The following is a 19,744-nucleotide window of genomic DNA, read 5'->3' on the forward strand; positions in this document are numbered from 1 at the left end:
GTCTTCCGAGAATGCGCCCTCAGAGAACTACATCTTCACCAAGGAATATCTCCGCGAACTCGCCGAACAGAAGGCCATCGCGCTCCGACACCAAACGGACCACCTCACCCAGTCTCTCTCCGCTACCTTCTCCCAACTCGGAGGCCGTATCAACAAAGTGACCGGATACGACGAGATCGATGCTCTGAAGAAAGGCGTGGTCGAACAAGGTACGTTACATCTCTTATTCACACGTCCGACCATTTTTCCTTCGTGTCTCTTTCGCATTTTTTGGAATCGGTGTGTTTACATTCATAGAGGCTCGAATTACGGCCGCGCGCACTGCGGCACGGGAGGCTAAGCTCTCATACGAAGCCGCCGTCGAACAGCGTTCAAGTTCACAACGCGAGGTCAACGACCTGCTCCAACGGAAGTCCTCCTGGAAGACACCCGAACTGACACGGTTCATGGAGCTCATACAAGAAGAACACATCCGGGAACAAGAGGAAGCGCGGTCCAAGAATGCCGTGCGGCAGACGGAAGAGGAGGTCGAGAAGGAGTTCAACGACTTATTGCGCCTCATTCTCGCGCGGTATCACGAAGAGCAGGTCTGGTCGGACAAAATCCGGAGCGTATCGACATATGGGTCTATGGCGGTCCTGGGCGTCAACGTGTTCGTGTTCTTGCTGGCGATCATATTGGTGGAGCCGTGGAAGAGGAAGAGGTTGGCGCAGACGTTCGAGAAGAAGGTGGAGGAGCTCGCGGTTGTTAATTCGCAGGCGGTAGAGAACGGGATAGGAGCGTTGAGGGAGAGGTTGGATGTGCAGGAGCAGATGCTTTCACAGTTAGTGGCGGCCGCTACGATGCTGCAGTCAGAACGGGAGAGCATTCCCTCTGTCTCGACGGAACCGCCAGATGAGGTCGGACAGGGGCCTGTACCGTTGACGGAGCAGGTTCGCCTCGCGTCAATACTGGGCTATGTCACGTCCGGAGCTTTGCTCGGTGGGATCATTGGGTGGTGGTTTGGCGGTTCATAGTATCATACTACATGCATTTGATCATTCTGCGGTCTGCACAACATCTGCACATATTAGATGGTGATCTGTGATTGGCAGCTTGGGTTGTCTGTTCACATCGTACTGAGGCTGCGGTATACGCGACAGTGAACTCTATGTGCATGAAATCAGCGCAGAGTTCGTCGAATGAAGAAAGCTCTCGCACTTGTCATATAGGAGCTCCCCCTGAGAAGAAGAAATTGAGCAGCTGGACCACGTTGTGACGTTCCATTTCACCCATCCCCACCCATCCTTTATCTGTTCCAGTTCCGCTGTCAATCAGCAACTCATGGTTGCAACTTGCGATAAGTGTGACGACAAACCTCGGGCTTCTTGTGCGGCGCCAGGACCACCAACCACCGGCATTTTGTGCTTAATTCCCATAGGAGCGAGAAGAGTTCGGAGGGAGATTCGATGAGATGCAACGCAAACGAGCATATCACCATCTCAATAAGATCGTCTGGCCGAGAGTCGCCTTCCGAGATCGTTGCAGGCACCATGGGCTCGGAACCACCGGGACCTCCCAGTGAGGGTAAGGGTAATGTGTAGATTTCGTTCGGAAGGCTGCCTTGAGCTATGTCTGTAAAGGATAGTGATGCGCAGGGAAGAGCCACCCGATCTGTAAATGCCTTTGCCGTATACTTGAAGGCCGCACAGTTGGTATATGGTCAGAGAAGGGTCTATGTACGACTGTTGACTCACAGGATCTGCAGCCATCACACGAGGTAACGGGGTCTCTGAGGAGAGGGGTGGGTTCGGCAAGAACTCGAGCTCTGTTCTTCGTCTTGGGACGGGCTGGATTGTTTGGGTCGCATCAGAAGATTGCGTGAGGCTCTCCTTGTGGTGTAATAATCCCCTATGCCACCACTCTTTTAGGGCTATAATCGCTTCTCCGCTATAACAAAAAAAATCAATCATAAACCAAGCGAGCGAATATACAGTCAGCACATACCTGCCTGCCTAACTGTCACTCAGCAGCTCGATCAGTGGGTCAACAGGAGGACACGTACCGCACGCCATATCGAAAATGATGGGGCTTGACGCATTTGCATACTCTTCCTTCCACCAGCTAATAATCATCAAATGTCAGTAGAAACGAATGAAATATAAAGAACGTAGTTCTACCTTGCATACCACGAGAAGAGACATTTCCTTACGCCAGGATAGTGCGGATTACGGTACGAAGCGCTGACTTTCTTATAGTACTGGCAAAGGCGAACGCAAATATTTTAATCGGAGACCGGACCAGCAGTCCTGGTAACCACTCACCTCTTCTACACCGTGCGCGGCGTAATTATCGCGCATCGAGAGCTTCAAATTTCCGGAGGTGGCGACTCTGTCCCCGCGAGACATCCTTGAATCGAAATACAGCTAGGGGTACAGATCGGTTGGACAAAAGCTACAGAGCTAGACACAAGTCTGTTAATATTTTACACTCCTGAAGTAACCTTGTGGCAACAGAGCACCAGCAGAATCGGGAGGAAAATACGATGACCAATTGATGGAGCGAAAGAAAGAAACTTCAACGACGTGCGCCGGTGAACTGGTTCGGACTTTTCCGAGACTCCGACGAGCAGTGGCGAGCCCGGAGACCCTGTCGCCACTTGGTCGCCACATTCCGGCGACATTGAAACACTGACCATAGCGGTCCGACAGGGCCTTTTCACAGGGGATGACCTCTTTCATGATACAGGACCATTTGAATCGCCCAGTAACTGCGGATTGGAAGGATGATGAGAGTACATGCATATTTTGTCGGATCTCTCGACGAGAAACAACGGCTCATATTGTGTACGAGGACGAAAAGGTGATAGCCTTCCTTGGTGCGTTTTCTTCATCTCCAGCCGACTACAAGAGCCTTGTATCATAACTTCTAACATATCAATTTTATCAGATATCTTGCCCTTGCGTCCGGGTCATACACTACTTGTCCCGAAAGCGCACTACGCTCGTATCTCAGAATTACCCTCTGAGCACGCGGCAGCGTTGGGTAAAGCAATTCCAAAGGTGTCCAACGCCTTAACCAAAGGTGCACTTGTCGATTATATGACGCTTTTATCGTGGATTTAGAAGCTGAACTCGGAAGTCCAGCTCTTGATAACACTGGACTGAACGTCGTGTGTAATCAGGAGTACGCTCAGGCTGTGTCACATGTAAGCGATTTATGTATCCCTTCTATAGTACAAACGACTGACTCGCAGGGTATTTATCGTAGGTGCACTTTCACATAATCCCTGCTCCACGACTCAACGCCACGTCGAGCTCGACCCCAACTGTCGTTGCGCAGACATCCTTGCCCCACAAGGAGATGCATCGTAAGGAGTTCGAAGCACGTGAAGAGTTGGACTCCGACGATGCTGCAGAGCTGGTGAAGAGGATATCGGCTCGGTTATGATATACGGAAAAGTTGGACAGCATGATTTCACGGAATACTCCATCACTACCTCAGAGAGACAGACTTCAATATGCAGGAGGTCTAGAGGTTTCCTCCTCGATGAACGGACACCAACTAGGAACCAGACGAATAGCATCTCTGTCCATATCTGTAGAACCACTCAATGGCTCCCATATTTACTTACTATCTAGGGCAATAGATACATGACTCGATTCAGGCTGGGTTGAAGGACCTGCTCTTTTCGTTTGCCACCTTGGGCCACTGCTTACGGCTCACTTGCCTGTATTCCTCAAAGCGCGCAAGTCGAATCTCTAGGCCAGCTTAGTGCGAGAGCTTTCTTTGAGAGAAATATTTGAGAGCCCACTGGTAAAGAGTGCCTGGTCATAAGTTAGGCAACCGTGATCGCAGTGGCGCGTTGTTGGAGGTTGTTGGATGCTTGCGAGTGTTTGATTCTGTTGACCCACAAAAGCCGTCATCGCCGCCACTCTTCCCACGCCTAGCGGCGAATAAGTTTGCCACAACAACTTTGGCGCATGCGTTCATCCCGCCTGAAGCAAACATATCACTTCTTGCACTGGGCAAGGGCGATAGTCAAGATACACTACTCTATGGCAAGCAAAACTCCGCTCGAAGAATTAGTCAACGAATGGCTGCGGTTGGACCAAGTACATTCCAAGTTCCTAGAGGTATCGATTGTTGCTGACCTTCTTACTACTCATTGTTTTTGTTATAGAATCCAAAGACCAGAAGAGAGATTGAAATTCTTTGGGAACATAAAGAGATTGATGAGCTGGAGAGTCGCCTGAGGTGACCTCTTAGACTCGTCTATCCTTTAACCCCGTCTAACGGCTAGAATACATGATCGCTCAATAGAACACGAATTGAGTTCGGAACTGCAGGTGCATCACTATTTCGTGGACAATACTTCCGTAAGGAATATGCTGACTGAGCTGTACAGGTCTCAGAGGCCGAATGGAGGCGGGATGGGCGCGGATGAACGATCTCATCATCATCCAAGCTTCTCAGGTTTGTCACGACTGAGTTGTTGTTTCGACACCAGTTTTGATTGACTATGTATCTGTCAGGGACTGTGTTCCTACGTCTTGCAAGCGGTAAACAACGCAGCAGAGAGGGGCATTGTGATTGGTCATGATCATCGCCATCACTCTTCTCGATGGGCGAAGCTGACCGCTGCTGCGTTCGTCGAGCAAGGTGTCAAGGTGTATTTGCTCAAGGGACTTGTTCATACTCCTATGTATGTCGATTTGTTTGGTTCGGGAATATAGCATCCCCACTAAGTCCTGCACAGGGTACCCTTTGGCGTCAAACAATTGCGCGCTGCCTGTGGCGTCATGATCACGGCCAGTCATAATCCGAAGGTAAAAGTTACTGTTCAACGCTTTGTGTAATGTCTTTTGATCAAACATCATACAGGACGACAACGGATACAAAGTGTACTGGGAAAACGCCGTGCAGGTAGGCGACAATGATCCAGTTTAATGCAGCTTCATTCTCTGACGTTCTACGATAGATCATAGGCCCTCACGACAAAGGAATAGCAGCAGCTATAAGAGACAACCTGCAGCCTCGATCATGGGACGCGGGATCAATTGAGACTTCAGAACTATGTCAGGACAAGACGGACGAGCTTGTACAAGCTTATTGTACTCACGTCGGGTCATTGTCTGTTTCTCGGTAAGCGTCCCATTCACAATAGTCTAATTGACTTAATTGATGTATACCACAGATCTGTCAACTCCACTACGGATGTCAAATTTGTGAACACATCCATGCATGGTGTTGGGCATTATTTCGTTACGAAAGCATTCAAGGCCGTTGGCTTACGTCCCTTCATACCCGTCGAAGAGCAACGTGAACCGGACCCCGACTTCCCTACCGTCAAATTCCCCAACCCAGAAGAAAAAGGTACTCAAGTGTAATCTGTATGAGAACACAGTTAACACATATATCATCATGACAGGAGCACTCGTGCGTTCCAGATTATTTTTACACGCTATCCACAGAACGTGACGACGCATAGGACCTAGCTATTGCTACGGCGTCTCGGAATGATGCTTCGTACGTCCTTGCCCAGGACCCAGATGCGGACAGGTTTTCTGCCGCAGAACGAGGGTATACTTTCCGTCATTTCCTTTCCCAACCTATGCTGATATCTTATCAAAGGCCGAATGGTTGGAAAATCTTTACTGGCGACCAACTGGGCACCATTTTTGCAGGCCAAATCTTGGAGCAGTACAAAGCATCAGGGAAACCGTTGGGGAGTTATTCCTCGGACAATGTAATTTTATTTGACTCTTAACTCTTTCTCTTCCACCATACAGCCAAACTAGCCATGGTAGCATCCACTGTGAGTTCGAAGATGATTGAGAAAATGGCTGAACTGGAGGGCTTCCGATTCGTGGAATGTTTGACGGGTGCGCTACCTGAGACGTTCAGGGGCATTGAAATCCTTTTCTGACTGTTATCAGGGTTCAAGTTCATCGGCAACACCGCTCTCGACCTCGTAAAGGAGGGCTACGAGGTTCCGTTTGGTTATGAAGAAGCTATCGGGTTTATGATTGGCTCCGAAATTCGGGATAAAGACGGTGTTGCGGCTTCGGTGACTATCAAGCCACCTGTTCTGACTGCTAGATGGCTCTAACAATCTTGATAGGTCTACTTCGCGCAGATTGTCGTGTCATTACACAAGCAAGGCAAGACCGCAATGTCATATTTGCGTGAGCTTTATGACAGGCAAGTCCCAATCTCAGCGCTGTCAGGATAAATTATCTTACATGAAGCTTGCATGCAGATACGGCCACTTCCAGGTATGGAGCAGAATCACAGGGCTTTGAAAAATTGAATCAAATACCTCCCGCAGACCAAGAACAGTTACTTTATTTGTCGGCAACCCCCTGTCATCGACCGAATCTTCGCACGCCTACGGAACTACGACGGAAAGGTTTGCGATTATCGAATTCTCTTACAGCCTATATCGCTGACCACTAAACACAAGGCTACCGAGGAGAAGCCCAGCTATCCGGAAACAATCGCAGGGCTGAAGGTCACCTCTGTCTGCGACCTCACCATCGGCTACGACACGTCCAACCCGCCGAGCTACAAACCTAGCTTACCACTGTCGTCGGGGCACATGATTCAGTTCAAAGCACAGAATGAAGATGGTACCAAGATTGTGCTCACCACTCGGTAAGAGAGACTTTCAGCTGTCGCCGACTATCAAACTAATTCGTGGTCCATTAGGACCAGCGGTACGGAGCCCAAGGCAAGATACATTTACCACTATGGTAAAGAATGTTACTGACGTTCGTTTTGTGTGATCTAGATCAAGTACTATCTTGAAGGTAGCGGCAAAGATGAGCGCATTGTCAGCCAAGTTCTAGAAGGAGTTGTCGGCGTACTGGGTGATGAGTGGTTCGAGGCTAACCATAACGGTCTGGGAATACCTTAAAGAAGAACAGCAGAATGCGCCACATGTACTCATAGATGACAGGCAAATAGTAGCACTGTACGGAGAACTAAGGTCCACACAGCAGCATTCGTTCGAAGTGTTTGCTTCCCATAGCAGTCAAGTTAAATACAAGTGACTAGCGACCCATCGTCCTATACGAGAAAGAAAACAAGTCCGTCTCACACGTCCCGGGAAAAGTCCAATCCTCCGTAGAATCTCTTGCTCCACCCTGGAACCCCAGTTCAAACCACGAGACAGTCACCTAAATCCATAGCAGGGCTCTCAAGCCTGGCGGTCTTGAGCGATGCGAACGATGCGGGAGTTCTGTGGTCTCCAATGTCAGCACAAAGACATAACAGTCAAATGAGGATACGTACGAAAGTTCTCTCGACCAATGCCCGGGCTGTGGTGTTCACAGTGGACGTGCTGTTGGCACTATCTGTGCCGGAGGCGGCAGCAGTGGCAGAGGCAGCGGCAGCGGCAGAGGCAGAGCTGGCAGCGGCAGCCTTGGCCTGAATGAGTTGTACGACAGTTAGAGCTGTAGACAGACGACATAGGAGTCGAGACTCACGGCCTTAGCGGCTTTCGCGGCCTAATATAAGGAGAGGGGGACTGAGTATGAAAACCTTCGCACTGAACATATGACAACGTACAGCTTTGGCACTGGCCTTGGCGGCTTTCCCGGATGTGGTCGCCTGCGAGCAGTCATGAGCGGGAGAAATTGCATCAGAGAAAGGAGAAAGCTCACGCTCGTGGTGCTGTTGGAGGAACCAGTTGCCTGAAATAACGACGTAAATTAGAGGAGCATGATGATATGTATGTATATGCACATACGCTTATGGTGGAGTTAGAGTTGGCGTTGCCGTTCTTGGCCGACTGAGCGGCCTGGATGGATGATATATGTTAGTGGACTATACTTGCAGTTCGTTCGAGTGAAGTGCAAAGTTTGCTGACCTTTGCCTTTGCCTTGGCAGCAGCTGCCTTCGCCTTCTTCTTCTTCTGATCCTGGGACTTTGAGACAGTCAGCAGAGTTTCATGAAAAGAAATAGTGAATATATACCGAGGTGCTCGTGCTGTTGGAGGATGAAGATGTTGTGGTGCTGTTAGACGAGTCGGTACTGTTGGCAGCGCTGGTAGAGTTCAAATTCGAGGAGGCGCCTTGCGAGACCTGCAAACGACCCAAACACAATCAAAATTCCGGACTTCAACGAAAGGAGCGGGTTCGGCTTACCACGACGCAATTTGAGAAACCACCACCCGTGCGGAATGCCTGCGGTAAATTGGACTTTAGAGTTATGCTTTCTGTCTGTACTGAAGTATAACACATACCACGAGACACAAGTTTCCGGCAGCTCCACCCGTGCAGGTAGTGTTGTCGGGAAGAACGGCCGACAGTGGGTCCAAGTTGGGCTCCGAGGTCTGGTTCTGAAGGATTGAGAGGGCAAGAAACTATTGAGTACGATTGGCTCCGCGAGCATGCACTAAAGCACATACTGCAACACCGTTCTGCGTAATCTGGAGAGATGCGTCGAAAGCATTTCCCTTACCGGTCGCATCGACCGTGGCCGTGACTGTTGTGGAGCCATCGGCACCGCTATAGAATCAAGATGTCAGCGAACAAGGGGAGATTGGATGTGATGAACGGAAACGTACAGAGCAAAGCTACTTCCAGTAACGTTGAAGGACCCGTCAGCCGCAGCGGGGACGGCAGTCGAGTTATCGATATTGGAGGCCACATCGATCGTACCGCAATCGGCACCGGCGAGGAACGGTTGGACGTCTGGTCTTGTATCAGTATCGAGACGGGTACGGAGAAACTTCAAGAGCACGTACCATCCTTGGTGAACGTTCCAGCGACTCCCAGAGCCGGGATCACACCAACATCAGCAGCAACTCGCTGCGACAAAGTGAAAAGGAGAGCGGCAACCACAGAAAGTTTCGAAGAGAACATGGCGAAGAATCAAGGCAAGTGGAGAAGAGGACCGGGATCAAAGGGCGTGAAGAGAACGTGCAAAGAGGAACCTGTCCTAGAACGAATGGCGGGGAAGAAACGAACGAAGAGGAACCTGTCCTACAAGTGGGAGCGTCAAGAAGAGGTTGGGGGATAAATGGGCAGGGGCCATCTACAATATATAGGATTCCCCTGCGAAGGATTGAGTAAACCACGGGACCGAAATGGAGTTCCTCGGTCGTTGTGGAGACGAGCGGTGTACAAGGATCTTTCATGCCAAGACATTTTAAACAGCGAGGATCCCTAGCTTCTAGTTTCAAAGCATAGATTGATGTTTGTACAGGTCCTCATTGTTCGAGTCAAAGATAGTAGTCGAACTCCTCTGTCAATACGTTCCCTTGATTACCAGATCCTTCCATAGATTTGTCCAAAGTGTCAGACCAATACCAGTGAGTTTTGTTCTGGCATACTGTCTTCAAGAGGCATCGAAAAGGCACCGTGAGTATCGATGCCTCATTGGTGCAGCGTGAAAAAAAGCTTCTATCAGGAACCCGTAATGCCCGGGTATGGTGACCGCACTAGCATGAATGTATGAGAACGTGAGATCAGGAGTCAACCAGGAGTGAGCGGGCTCAAATGCCTCAGCCAATAAGCAATGAGCTTTTGTACCCTTGGTAACACCAACAAGTGTGCTCATTTGGGTATTCCCCGTGGGCACAGAAGGCGCTACGTTAGGTCAACAAACATGTCTACAGGCCAGACTGGCGACATGGGCTCAGAGCCTTTCGCATGGGCGTTCTGATGCTCCACAAAAGATATCAAGCCGTGGCGGCGGCCGTCACGATTCTCACTGGCGCGAGGAAGGCTGGGAAAAACTGACAACATTATCGGGATACAGTCAAAACTAGATCCAAGCGCATCATATCTCGGCGCACAGTCTAAACAGGAAATAGTACAACAAACGCACCGCCGCATCCTCGAGCTCATACAGCATCCGATATTGTTCCTTCATGGGGTCGACAATGACTACGCGCTGTTCTCAAGCCGAGCCTTCCTACGTTCCTCCAACGCCTTCGCACGAGTCCACGTATCTATACTGAGTTCCTTTTCTCCGCGCAGAAGCCCTAGCAACCTATCACAACAATCTTTCATCAGCGATGGCCGCTCACAAAAAGAAATTGACCGAGAAGGCGTCACTCGCTGGACGGGGATTGCAGCCATGATGGAGAAGTAACTTCGAGATGTAGGTGGATCCGAAGCGGCAGATGGAGGGAAAATAAAAACAGATGGTAGATGGTAGAGACGCACCGTGCTGTGGTAATGCTGAGCTTGAGATCATCAGATGAGAGTTTCTTGTTCGTCTTGCGGCCTTCGACAAAGTCGTCTTGAATACGCTGCAAGTAAACCAATGCCAAGAGCACACCGGTGCCAAGAAAGCGGGTAAGTATGTTTGTTCGTTGATCTACGTATGTTCTTAAATGAAGAAGGAACAGAATTTGGAATGTCCGAATAGTTATGCGGGGGGGCAAAACTGAAGAAGCGTCGAACGACTAGGGAGTTCGCTCGGCGCTGAGGAGGTACGTAATTCCGTGCGCAGTACCAACGGAATCCAATACACAAGCCGGAAAGACTTGCCTCTGAAGTGGACCCGGCGACCTCAATTTTGCCGTTCTTTGCGCCAAAAAGAAGACTTCGGAATGCGCGCATCTTGGCGGGCGTTGGCAGAGAGATCTGGCTTGCGTGCTTGTACAGATCTACGTCGGGTGCACTGGGCTGTAGAGGGACGTTGATGTCGGTCTATACATCATAAGCAATAACAATCAGACGCATCCACCATTACTGACTGTGGCGAGAGTCACGATACGGACCTTCAGGAATGCACTCTTCTTCCCTTCCGCGAGGACTATGAACGATAGATCGGTGGGAAAGGAGAACTCGCTGAAGGGGAATTTGTAGGGCAATGACTGCGAAAGCATGACGTTCTGTACTGCCATCACGTTCAACACCCCTACAATCACGCCAAAGCTCCGTCTGAGTAAATCAGGCAACAGTGAAGCAGCAGATTATGCGCACCTCTTTCAACAAGTTTTCCTTCCCGTACACCGCTCTCTGTGATGAGCAGAGTTGTGCCATCCGATACTTGAAGAACTCCCGAATGAAGGTCCTCGTTCTTGCTCTCCGGAACAAATGCACTTTCGTTGAGCAATTCTAGTGAAAGTGGAACAGTAACGGATGTTGGAAGCAAGAGAGAAAGAATGTGCGATAATGCAGGAGTCAATGCGTCTGGAGAAGATGGGGAGGGGAATTGTGCAAGGGTGAGAGAGGGAGGGAGCAGCGAGCGCGTGCGAGATTGCCTGTAGAGACCGCCAGGTGAGTTAAACTCACGAATGCGATGAGATGAAGACGAACATACACCCGGGCTGTTGAAGCTAGCAGAATCCATTCGGCAGCATCCTTATCCCCGCCCAGACTTTCATCTGCCACCCACGATACCAATTCATCTAACACGGCTTCCTCTGACGAGATTGTATCGTCGGATTCGGAGGATAGTGTTGGGGGAAGTGCACCCATTTCGTGTGGACGCGTGAATAGGACGTGTAAAGTGGGAACATCGATGGCATTATCATCTTCAATTTCGGAGTGTAATCTGGAGAGTAAAGTCAACTCTTAGACACAAAACAAATTGGACGTGCAGACGCACGGCTCAGAAGTGAGGATTCCAACAAAGTTCAGGATATCACATGTTTTTGGTGCATCGTTACCCGGAAGATCATACATCTGGAACGATATAGTTAAAGTTATCTGAAGGAAGAGAGTTCGTACGCCACACACCTTGACTTGAACGCCGACATGGGGGTCCTTCGTAAGTGGATTTTTGTGAGGTCTTGTTGGCTTATGCACATGGGTCGATTCCGTAGCTGGATGAATAATGGATGTCAAAATCTCGAGTGGACAGCCTTTTCTAACGCACCTGTAACGCGCTCATGCTTGTCCAAAACCTCCTTCCACCAATCACTTTCACCCGGGACACTGACCGCCCACACAACCGAGCAATCTCTCAGATCGGCATAGTTGATATCGTCTCCATCATCCTCTGCATTCGGCGAGGCGATTGCGGCTAAGCCCCAACCGGCACAAGTTCCAGACTTAGTCTTGGAAAGATACATCTCTGGCGATGGGGACGTGTCCTGTACCATGCAGCGGAAGCGAACCAGAGAGCGATCGGGGAAGCTTTCAGGTGGATGGTCGACATCAAGCGGTCGTATCTAAATAATGATAGAGAGTGCTGTCTCAGTATTCCAGTGAGTAGGAGCGAATAGGCGAGATATGACGACCTCACGAAACGCGTCTTCAGCCTTGAAGACGTCTGAGAAATGTTTTGTTACGACTGCGGGGAACTCATTGTGGGTTTCTGCTGATTGGGCATTATAAAGCTCAAGTAGAGCCTCTGTAGGCGAGCTAAGAGCTTCGACGAGGAGCGACGAGACCATTGGGGAAACACGGCAGATCAGGGTAGATGGTGGTTGGAGACAAGCCAGACGTGACGCGCCAATTTTCGCGCCACAGACGCGTTTGATCATGAGGCGCGCCGACACGCGTCTCGACGCGTCTGAACACTTTCTGCATCCTGCGTCTTCTTGCTACACACATTATTTTCATAGTGCTTATCCTAGTTAACTTTTATCCGAAAACATAAACCCGCACCTATTTCCTCGACAATGGAGGTAGACACTCACACCGAAGAAAATGCCCCGACAGCTCCAGAACAAACAACCGAGTCGGCCCCACCTGTACCGCCAGCGGAGGAGGACGTCGAAAAGACCGCAAGCAAGACGAAGAAGCCGGTTGATATCGAACGGGAGACAGGGAAGTCTTTACTACCTCTTGCACGTGTACAGAAGATTATGAAGGCAGACAAGGTGCATGATCAATTCTGTATGTCATTGGCTGTGCCTCTAACTTGTGTGGTTTAGGAGCTGCCCACAGTGGCAAAGGAGGCGGCGTTGATTATATCAATAGCTACAGAAGAGTTCATCAAACGACTGGCCGAAGCGTCTCAGCTGGTGGCGAAGAGGGAGAACAGGGTGACAATACAACAGAAGGATATCGGTACGAGGGTCAACGATCGCACTATTCCTGATCACACTGACCATGAATAAACTTCTTATTATAGCTTCGGTGGTACGCAGAGGAGACGAGTTTTTGTTCTTGGACGGTGAGTTGTTTGTTCGGACGATCGGGGTGAAAGCCATACTTAGACGATGTGTGCAGAGATTATACCGTGGCCTGATGCAGCTGATGCCCCTGGACGTCGAAAACCTCGAGCTTTGGAGAAGACGGAGACTGCTGAGAAAGAGACTGGTAAAGTCGCTCTGGATGACGTGCCAAAGGACGAGGAGCAGACTGGTGAAGGCAACGAGGGCGTTGAGGAGAAGGTGGACGAGGATGAGACCATGACCTCAGACTGAATCCTATATAGTATCTGTTGATTTTTATTTGATGAGTGTAAGATAATGCGAGGCCTTCTCGTGGTGAGGCGATGGGCCACAAGACAAGTGGTTTGCCGCTGTGGCGACGGAGATAAAGCAAGGCGCGTGAACTTACATCATAAGGATTTCGATTTTGATTGCATACGCGTCTGTACGAATCCACACGACGTCCGGCCAGTCTTGCTCAACGCAACCCACGACGTCCTCACCGTCGAGATGAAGGTCGTCACCACCTTTCATCAGCCATCTTCTGTCGCTCATTCTCTCAAATGCACCCTTAGCCCCGACCAACTCCACCTGGTTGTTGCCAAACTAAACACCCTTGAGGTCTATTCAGCTCAGCCTGAAGGACTTAGACATGAATGCACTGCTGAATTATATGGCCGTATCTCTGTCATTCGAACTATCACGAGAAAAGCACGTCTATTTGTTGTGAGATTGCCTTCACTAAAGCTAGTCTAATCCGCAATACCTACGCAGGATGACCCGGACAATATCCTGCTTATGACGGACCATCCAGCCCCTAAACTCGTCGTATTATCTCCGAAATGGATTAGCAATCGACTGTCCTTGGTTACTGTTCAGACAGAATCTCTCTATGAGCAGATCGCTCGACCGTCTGAGTTTGTGCACAACGTATTCCTCGACCCATACGGCTATGTCGGTCTCGCACACTGCTACACAGGCAAGGCCAAGGCCTTCACGATCAACGATGGTCTGTTAGAGGACTTCTGTGATGTCTTGTGCGTCTTCTTCTTATTTGTATGTCCTTCTGTCGTTTACTAAGTCCCGCCTTAGGGTCCCTGAACTCAACATCCTATCTCTCACTCTGGTATCCTCTCCAGAACAAGCAATCGACACACCAGATCCATCAGCCCTTGCCATCCTGCACCTCGATCACCGCCAAAACATCCAGCTTCTCCTCCGCGATCTCAACATCTCGGAGTACGAGCTTTCTCCTTCTCCATCCCTCATGTTCACTCCCGCCACAATATCTTCCAAAGTCTTCGAGATGGCCCCTGTCCCGGAGAATCCCCCCATCATCGTCAATATCCCACCTCTACAGCTCCCAAACCCCGAAGCTATGGAAGGCACGTCAGATTTCAATGGGGGACTGTTGGTCATAGGCGGGAAGAAGCTACTGCTCTTCGAGCTGACAAGCAAAGAGTTCCAAAGAAAGCACCACAAGAGACTGAGGAAGCAGGAAAGTAGGCGAAGTACATCTGGGAAGGATAAGGCGAAAGCGGAGCCGAAAGAGGAAAAGGAAGGAAAGTCGCGGTCAAAACCGATAGCTAGTGTAGCATGGCCATGGAGTGAAGTCACTGCGTATGCAATACTCTCCCTTGCCACCATCGATGACCGATATACTGACACCTTCTGATAGATGCTGTCAGGCGAATGACGAAGGCACGCGGTATCTCGTAGGAGATGCATATGGCCGGCTTGCTATGCTTTCCCTTGATTCGCTATACGACCAAGGCTTGATCCTTATTCCTTTAGGCGAGGTACATTCCAAACCACCGCGGATGATCTCATCGGACTTGTACTCACCCATATGCGTACTCTATAGACATCTCCAGCCACGACGCTAACGTACCTCGATTCCCAATTCCTTTATGTTGGCTCGCACTTTGGCGATTCTCAGCTCATCAAGATCCATCGACAACCCTACGGCTACACCAACACTGACACGCTTCCACTTCTCGGTATACTCCCACTCGAACCTACCAATCTGGCCTCCTCCTCCGGCAAAGGAAAGGCAAAGGCGGCAGCTGGAAGAAAGTCAGATGGACGCATTCTGGGAATGAAAGGAAAATACCTCGAAGTCGTTCACTCATGGAGGAATATTGCACCCATCTTGGACGCCGTCAAAGCGGATACAGACGGCAGCGGATTGGTAAGTCCTTCACAGTCTGATCTGTCCTCGCTAGAACTTGTATTGACTGCCTTTTTATCGCCAGCCTCACATTGTCACATGTTCAGGCGGCAAGAGTACTGGCAGTCTCAGGGTCATTCGGAACGGAGCAGATTTCCAAGAGAAAGCTGTCGTCGACGGCCTGGATAATATGACAGGTTTATGGGCACTGCGATCGCATAACAGTGACAAGTGAGCATTTCATCTTGTGCGACACGAATGCCTCTAATGCAGCTTTTACCACAGAGATCACTCATACCTGGTAGCAAGTGACAAAGATGAGACACACCTCTTCCGCTTCGAAGGGCCAGAAAGTCTACGCCGTGTGGAGTCGTCCTCCGAATCTTATTTCCGCATGAACAAACCGACATTAGCCGTGGCGAATGTGGGCGACCTGGATTCATCGCTCATCTTGCAGGTTACTTCTGACAAGGTACAACTGTTGGAGTTTGATGCCGTCCTGGAGATATTCCATCTATCTAGTCATTGGTCACCAGAAAGCGGCAAGCAAATCACGCTAGCATCAATAAGTCCTACGCAAGTCCTTCTGGCCCTCGATGGTGGTACAGTGGTGTTACTGGGCCTGGACAAAAGCCGGAATATGACTGTGCTCTCGTGAGCATCTCTGCGCTAGTTTTGCCTTAACCATTTTCTGACAAGAAACTCAGGACTCGACTATATAACGCCGAAATATCCGCCCTCTCTTGTGCACTACCTAACGCTCTTGGTGCCGTCTCCTTCTGGGACTCAGACCGGATCGAACTCGTATCGCTCGGAGGCTCAACACCGCTTTTATCCACCGTCACCTCCAGAGAGATCGGCTCGTCTGCCCGCGCCCGCTCCATCTTGCTACACAAATTCGACTCCACCTCGAGCGAGATGCAGCTTCTCGTCGGCCTGACCAACGGGATCATGGTAGCCTTTGTCGTAGCATCTTCAGAAACGAAGACCCCAGAACTCCAGGATCGCAAGACATTTGCGATGGGTAATATGCCTGTTCTGCTTGTGAAAGTGATGGTCGATGGACATACGTCGGTTTTGGCGTCCGGAAGCCGCTCGGTCGTTGTCTTCTGGGAGAAGGGAAGGCTGAAGACCTCACCGGTCATGCTCAATGTGCGTAGGCTGCGCCTTCGATGTCATTCTATGTGCTAGACTCACCTTTTTCGTGTAGAATATCTTCGCGGGCGCGCCGGTCGACACGCCGTGGTCACCATCATCCGTAGTTCTCGCCACCGGATCCAAACTGATCATCGGCAGCGTCCATGGACTCGATAAAATGCACATTGTCCCTGTCACTGCCGTGCGTACATCTTCTATATTCTACCTCTTGAGAACGTATTTTCCTCACCATTCGTGCATTTTCCAGACACCATTCGGTCTCGATAACCCACGACGCATCGTGTACGATTCCCACGCGTCTGTATTCGCTGTTGCCTGTACACGGATTGAACCAGCACCTGTGTTTGGAGAGGAGGTATCAAGGGGAAGCTTCAAGCTCTTGGACGACATCACATTCGAACGTAAGTATCTCTTGCCTTCATTCTTCTGCCCACTACCGTGCTCATTTATCATAGTCATTGGCGAGGTACCATTTGCAGAAAATACAGACCAAATGCAGGAGATCACGGCCATCCACGCATTCCAGCACGTCGAAGGCAACATCGCCATTTCTCACTATTGCGTTGGATTGGTGACGTATCAGCTGGACGAGAAGGAGCCAAGTCATGGCGAGCTGCATATCTTCTCGAAAGGAGGAACAGAACCGGACGGGACGGTGAAAGCCGATCTGCTTGAGGTGGTCAAGCAGGAAGTGAGCGGTTGTGTGTATGCGTTGGCGTCGTTTGAGGGATATATCGTAGCTGCGATCAACTCTACCGTGCGTTCTCATTATTTTCAGTTCATCTGTTCTTTTCCTGCGACTCATTAGTATTTCAGGTGAGCTTCTTCAAGTTGGATACGAGTGGGACCGAAGCCACGCTGGTTAAAAAGCACGAATGGAACCACAACTACCTCGTCACAAGCCTCGTAGTCTCTGGGTCATATCTGCTCATCGGAGACGCGATCAGCTCGGTCTCCGTCCTCCAGGTTATACAGGTAGATGAGAACGGAGAAATTACTGAGAAATTGAAGACCGTGGCGAGGGACTATGGACCGCTCTGGCCTGTATCTCTGCAAGGATGGGGAAAGGAGGGCGTTATAGGCGCAAACGTGAGTTGATTTATTTGCTTGATGCGGGATTCTAGGAGCTCATCACCATGATTTCTATAGAGCGATTGCAACTTGTTCTCTTTCACGCTCCAGCCTGTCACACCACAGAAGACCGTATTAGACCGTGATGGTCACTTCCACTTAGATGACCACGTCAATAAGTTCTTGCATGGTGAGCACCTGTGCTTCTCGCATCCCATCTTTAGTCACTGAGGCCTCCACAGGAACAGTTCACTCGTCGGAGAAGGCCGAAGACCTGGATATTGAAGCGAGATCGCTATTCTTCACTGCCTCGGGACGAATAGGCCTTGTCCTAGACATGGGCAAGGAGCTCTCACTGCATATGACCGCATTGCAGCGGAACCTTAACGGAGTGGTCAAGGACGTGAGCGGTACGACCCATAAACGGTGAGACTATCTGCCAGACAACATTCACTCTTTTATAATATGAATGCTGATATGCTTCATTGTGGTTTAGATGGCGTGCGCCAGTGAGCGGCCGTGGGCCAAGCGACGCCGACGCAGAAGCGTACGGGTTTTTGGACGGCGACTTCATCGAGCAGTTCCTCAACTACGACGAGCTCTCGCCGGAAATGAAGCGTATTATGGAGGGCAGTAGTGATCCGGAGAGGTTGGAATTGAGTCATCGTCAGATCCTGCATACGTTGGAGACGTTGCAGAGTATGCATTAGTGTGTTGTATGGGTGACCTACTTAGTGAGAAGTCTTGGCGAAGTGTAGAAGATGGTGTTTTAGTTGCTTGTTCTTGCATAGAATGTTTTGTTGTACGAATAAAAGGCACTTATATCATGCTTTACGACATGTATTGGACAAAGCTGTTCACTTTCACCCGAGAATCCATCCAAAAATTCAAACATTCTGATCGAGATTATTCGCTGTGGCAACACTCGCCACATGAGACGAGTACCGCACCAGTTGCTAACACGTGTGATCGAGGGGATCGATCGTGACGTCGATTCCGTTGTCTCGCGATCGGACCCGAACGTTCTTGTTTCTTTTAACTTCCACTCGGAGAACTCCGCTTGCTGGCTTCAGGCCATGTATCGTCAACATAAATGTCTGAATCCCTTGTTCTCAACTGTAGCTATTCTACGTGATGTTCATTATCCTTTGTGGAGTGAAATGAATAAATCGATAACATCTGGAACCACCCCTATGTTCGAATCCTCGGGGTAAATGCAGACTGTCCATGCATTCCGCTGATCTTGCCTTTTGAATACAGCGGGTGACCTAAACGGGACAATCCCAACCTATACTGAGCAGACGTCTGGTGGCGAATCGCGACCCACCGATCTGCCTGCCCGCTGTTATATAAGAGCTCTCGTTGCGCTGCCGGTACACCCTCATCTTCAAGTTGTTCCCCACATTACTCCTGCACACCACTGCTTTCTACCACCATGCCAGCTGGGACTGCAAATCGCATTCCTCACGCCCCCGTAGCGGATACGCACTTGCGTCCCGTAAGGGTGAGTTATAGCTTGGCCTGGGAGTCATCTACTCAACGCTCAACCGATCCACTAATTCCACGGTTCTTTATAGGCTTTCGCCGGTACAGCTGTAATTGTCGGTGGCATCTTCCTCACTACGTGGGCGTACCTCAGCTGGAAGGATAAACGCGCCCACGACGGCTCCCATGCTGGATCTGTTCCAGGCTGTGCGTCATCAACCCCCTCCTCTTCTCTTCTAACGTCAGCTAATGGGCAGTTCTACTTACATATAGGGAAACATCGTTACGCCCAAGTAGCCACGAACAACAACTACGTCGGTGCAGATCAAGTCACACCGCTCCGTCGCGACATCGACGAGCGCAAGACGAACGGCGCCGGTCCGCAAGTCGAGAATAATAGAGACCAGCACAATCTCACTGGTCTTCGTGTGGGCGACATTAAGCGCGACCCTAATGGTGGCCCGATGCACCCTACCCCCCAGAGGGCACACGCGACTGCTGCGGGGCTGGCGTATACGAAGAAGGTGCGTTGAGCAGTAACACCAAGTAATTCGTCTTCCACCTAACGTCGTTGGCTGATCGTTGGTTGTGCGTGCGCGGTATAGGTCACCACGCCGGTTGCGCTGAAGGGTCAGGACGTTATGGATGTGGCGAAGGAAGATGTCTCTAACTAGATGGCTTGTCCCGGGTTTTATGTATGATAGAAATGGACCTCGTCTCGGACCAGTTGTAACATCGGCTCGTCAGTGTACCCTGTATGATTGTTTAGCAACGAACCAAGGCTCCTTGTCGCGACAGAACACGAACGCAGATCC

The 19,744-nt window shown here is 50.2% G+C and overlaps 9 protein-coding genes across 9 annotated transcripts; 6 read left to right on the forward strand and 3 right to left on the reverse strand.

Annotated features, from left to right (window-relative positions):
* Window positions 1-49: 49 nt before the first annotated feature.
* Window positions 50-866, forward strand: STEHIDRAFT_31336 (mitochondrial distribution and morphology family 33; the record flags this gene model as incomplete). The annotated part of the gene is made up of 2 exons (XM_007304512.1): window positions 50-209; window positions 298-866. Coding segments are annotated over 2 exons (729 nt in total), but the record flags the coding sequence as incomplete, so codon positions are not given.
* Window positions 867-1,108: 242 nt separating this feature from the next.
* Window positions 1,109-2,387, reverse strand: STEHIDRAFT_58524 (uncharacterized protein; the record flags this gene model as incomplete). The annotated part of the gene is made up of 7 exons (XM_007304552.1): window positions 1,109-1,148; window positions 1,201-1,292; window positions 1,358-1,675; window positions 1,737-1,929; window positions 2,041-2,103; window positions 2,160-2,239; window positions 2,304-2,387. The coding sequence occupies 7 exons, from the start codon at window positions 2,385-2,387 to the stop codon at window positions 1,109-1,111; spliced, it is 870 nt and encodes a 289-aa protein (XP_007304614.1).
* A 284-nt stretch (window positions 2,388-2,671) lies between these two features.
* Window positions 2,672-3,637, forward strand: STEHIDRAFT_98113 (HIT-like protein). Its single transcript, XM_007304743.1, has 4 exons — window positions 2,672-2,857; window positions 2,929-3,063; window positions 3,126-3,187; window positions 3,250-3,637. Exons 1-4 carry the CDS (start codon window positions 2,707-2,709, stop codon window positions 3,427-3,429), a joined length of 528 nt encoding a protein of 175 aa, XP_007304805.1. The 5' UTR covers window positions 2,672-2,706; the 3' UTR covers window positions 3,430-3,637.
* A 346-nt stretch (window positions 3,638-3,983) lies between these two features.
* On the forward strand, window positions 3,984-6,974 carry STEHIDRAFT_121879 (uncharacterized protein). The gene is made up of 20 exons (XM_007304744.1): window positions 3,984-4,094; window positions 4,163-4,236; window positions 4,303-4,328; window positions 4,388-4,455; window positions 4,515-4,684; window positions 4,739-4,808; window positions 4,864-4,905; window positions 4,961-5,124; window positions 5,177-5,355; window positions 5,411-5,418; window positions 5,471-5,562; window positions 5,614-5,708; window positions 5,772-5,864; window positions 5,919-6,049; window positions 6,104-6,183; window positions 6,242-6,257; window positions 6,311-6,391; window positions 6,446-6,636; window positions 6,691-6,712; window positions 6,773-6,974. Exons 1-20 carry the CDS (start codon window positions 4,038-4,040, stop codon window positions 6,896-6,898), a joined length of 1,785 nt encoding a protein of 594 aa, XP_007304806.1. The 5' UTR covers window positions 3,984-4,037; the 3' UTR covers window positions 6,899-6,974.
* A 206-nt stretch (window positions 6,975-7,180) lies between these two features.
* Window positions 7,181-8,849, reverse strand: STEHIDRAFT_157414 (uncharacterized protein; the record flags this gene model as incomplete). The annotated part of the gene is made up of 13 exons (XM_007304745.1): window positions 7,181-7,222; window positions 7,276-7,410; window positions 7,470-7,490; window positions 7,552-7,593; window positions 7,647-7,676; window positions 7,733-7,783; window positions 7,853-7,903; window positions 7,959-8,066; window positions 8,130-8,168; window positions 8,228-8,323; window positions 8,393-8,492; window positions 8,552-8,678; window positions 8,732-8,849. The coding sequence occupies 13 exons, from the start codon at window positions 8,847-8,849 to the stop codon at window positions 7,181-7,183; spliced, it is 960 nt and encodes a 319-aa protein (XP_007304807.1).
* Window positions 8,850-9,864: 1,015 nt separating this feature from the next.
* STEHIDRAFT_121881 (uncharacterized protein) lies at window positions 9,865-12,363 on the reverse strand. Its single transcript, XM_007304746.1, has 10 exons — window positions 12,185-12,363; window positions 11,821-12,115; window positions 11,682-11,767; window positions 11,551-11,627; window positions 11,263-11,496; window positions 10,923-11,203; window positions 10,718-10,857; window positions 10,485-10,646; window positions 10,158-10,243; window positions 9,865-9,981 (listed from the first exon to the last, which is right to left on the reverse strand). Exons 1-10 carry the CDS (start codon window positions 12,338-12,340, stop codon window positions 9,876-9,878), a joined length of 1,623 nt encoding a protein of 540 aa, XP_007304808.1. The 5' UTR covers window positions 12,341-12,363; the 3' UTR covers window positions 9,865-9,875.
* Window positions 12,364-12,577: 214 nt separating this feature from the next.
* Window positions 12,578-13,064, forward strand: STEHIDRAFT_34350 (histone-fold-containing protein; the record flags this gene model as incomplete). The annotated part of the gene is made up of 3 exons (XM_007304516.1): window positions 12,578-12,769; window positions 12,824-12,959; window positions 13,024-13,064. Coding segments are annotated over 3 exons (369 nt in total), but the record flags the coding sequence as incomplete, so codon positions are not given.
* Window positions 13,065-13,517: 453 nt separating this feature from the next.
* STEHIDRAFT_121882 (uncharacterized protein) lies at window positions 13,518-18,278 on the forward strand. Its single transcript, XM_007304747.1, has 15 exons — window positions 13,518-13,756; window positions 13,820-14,082; window positions 14,138-14,665; window positions 14,724-14,844; window positions 14,910-15,236; window positions 15,301-15,446; window positions 15,501-15,869; window positions 15,923-16,367; window positions 16,426-16,554; window positions 16,621-16,774; window positions 16,829-17,130; window positions 17,190-17,462; window positions 17,523-17,634; window positions 17,687-17,870; window positions 17,941-18,278. Exons 1-15 carry the CDS (start codon window positions 13,556-13,558, stop codon window positions 18,152-18,154), a joined length of 3,768 nt encoding a protein of 1,255 aa, XP_007304809.1. The 5' UTR covers window positions 13,518-13,555; the 3' UTR covers window positions 18,155-18,278.
* Window positions 18,279-18,879: 601 nt separating this feature from the next.
* On the forward strand, window positions 18,880-19,603 carry STEHIDRAFT_157417 (uncharacterized protein; the record flags this gene model as incomplete). The annotated part of the gene is made up of 4 exons (XM_007304748.1): window positions 18,880-18,948; window positions 19,022-19,136; window positions 19,203-19,453; window positions 19,535-19,603. The coding sequence occupies 4 exons, from the start codon at window positions 18,880-18,882 to the stop codon at window positions 19,601-19,603; spliced, it is 504 nt and encodes a 167-aa protein (XP_007304810.1).
* Between the last annotated feature and the right edge of the window lie 141 nt (window positions 19,604-19,744).

This window comes from Stereum hirsutum (assembly GCF_000264905.1).
Source record: "Stereum hirsutum FP-91666 SS1 unplaced genomic scaffold STEHIscaffold_8, whole genome shotgun sequence".
Taxonomy (NCBI): Eukaryota; Fungi; Basidiomycota; class Agaricomycetes; order Russulales; family Stereaceae; genus Stereum; species Stereum hirsutum.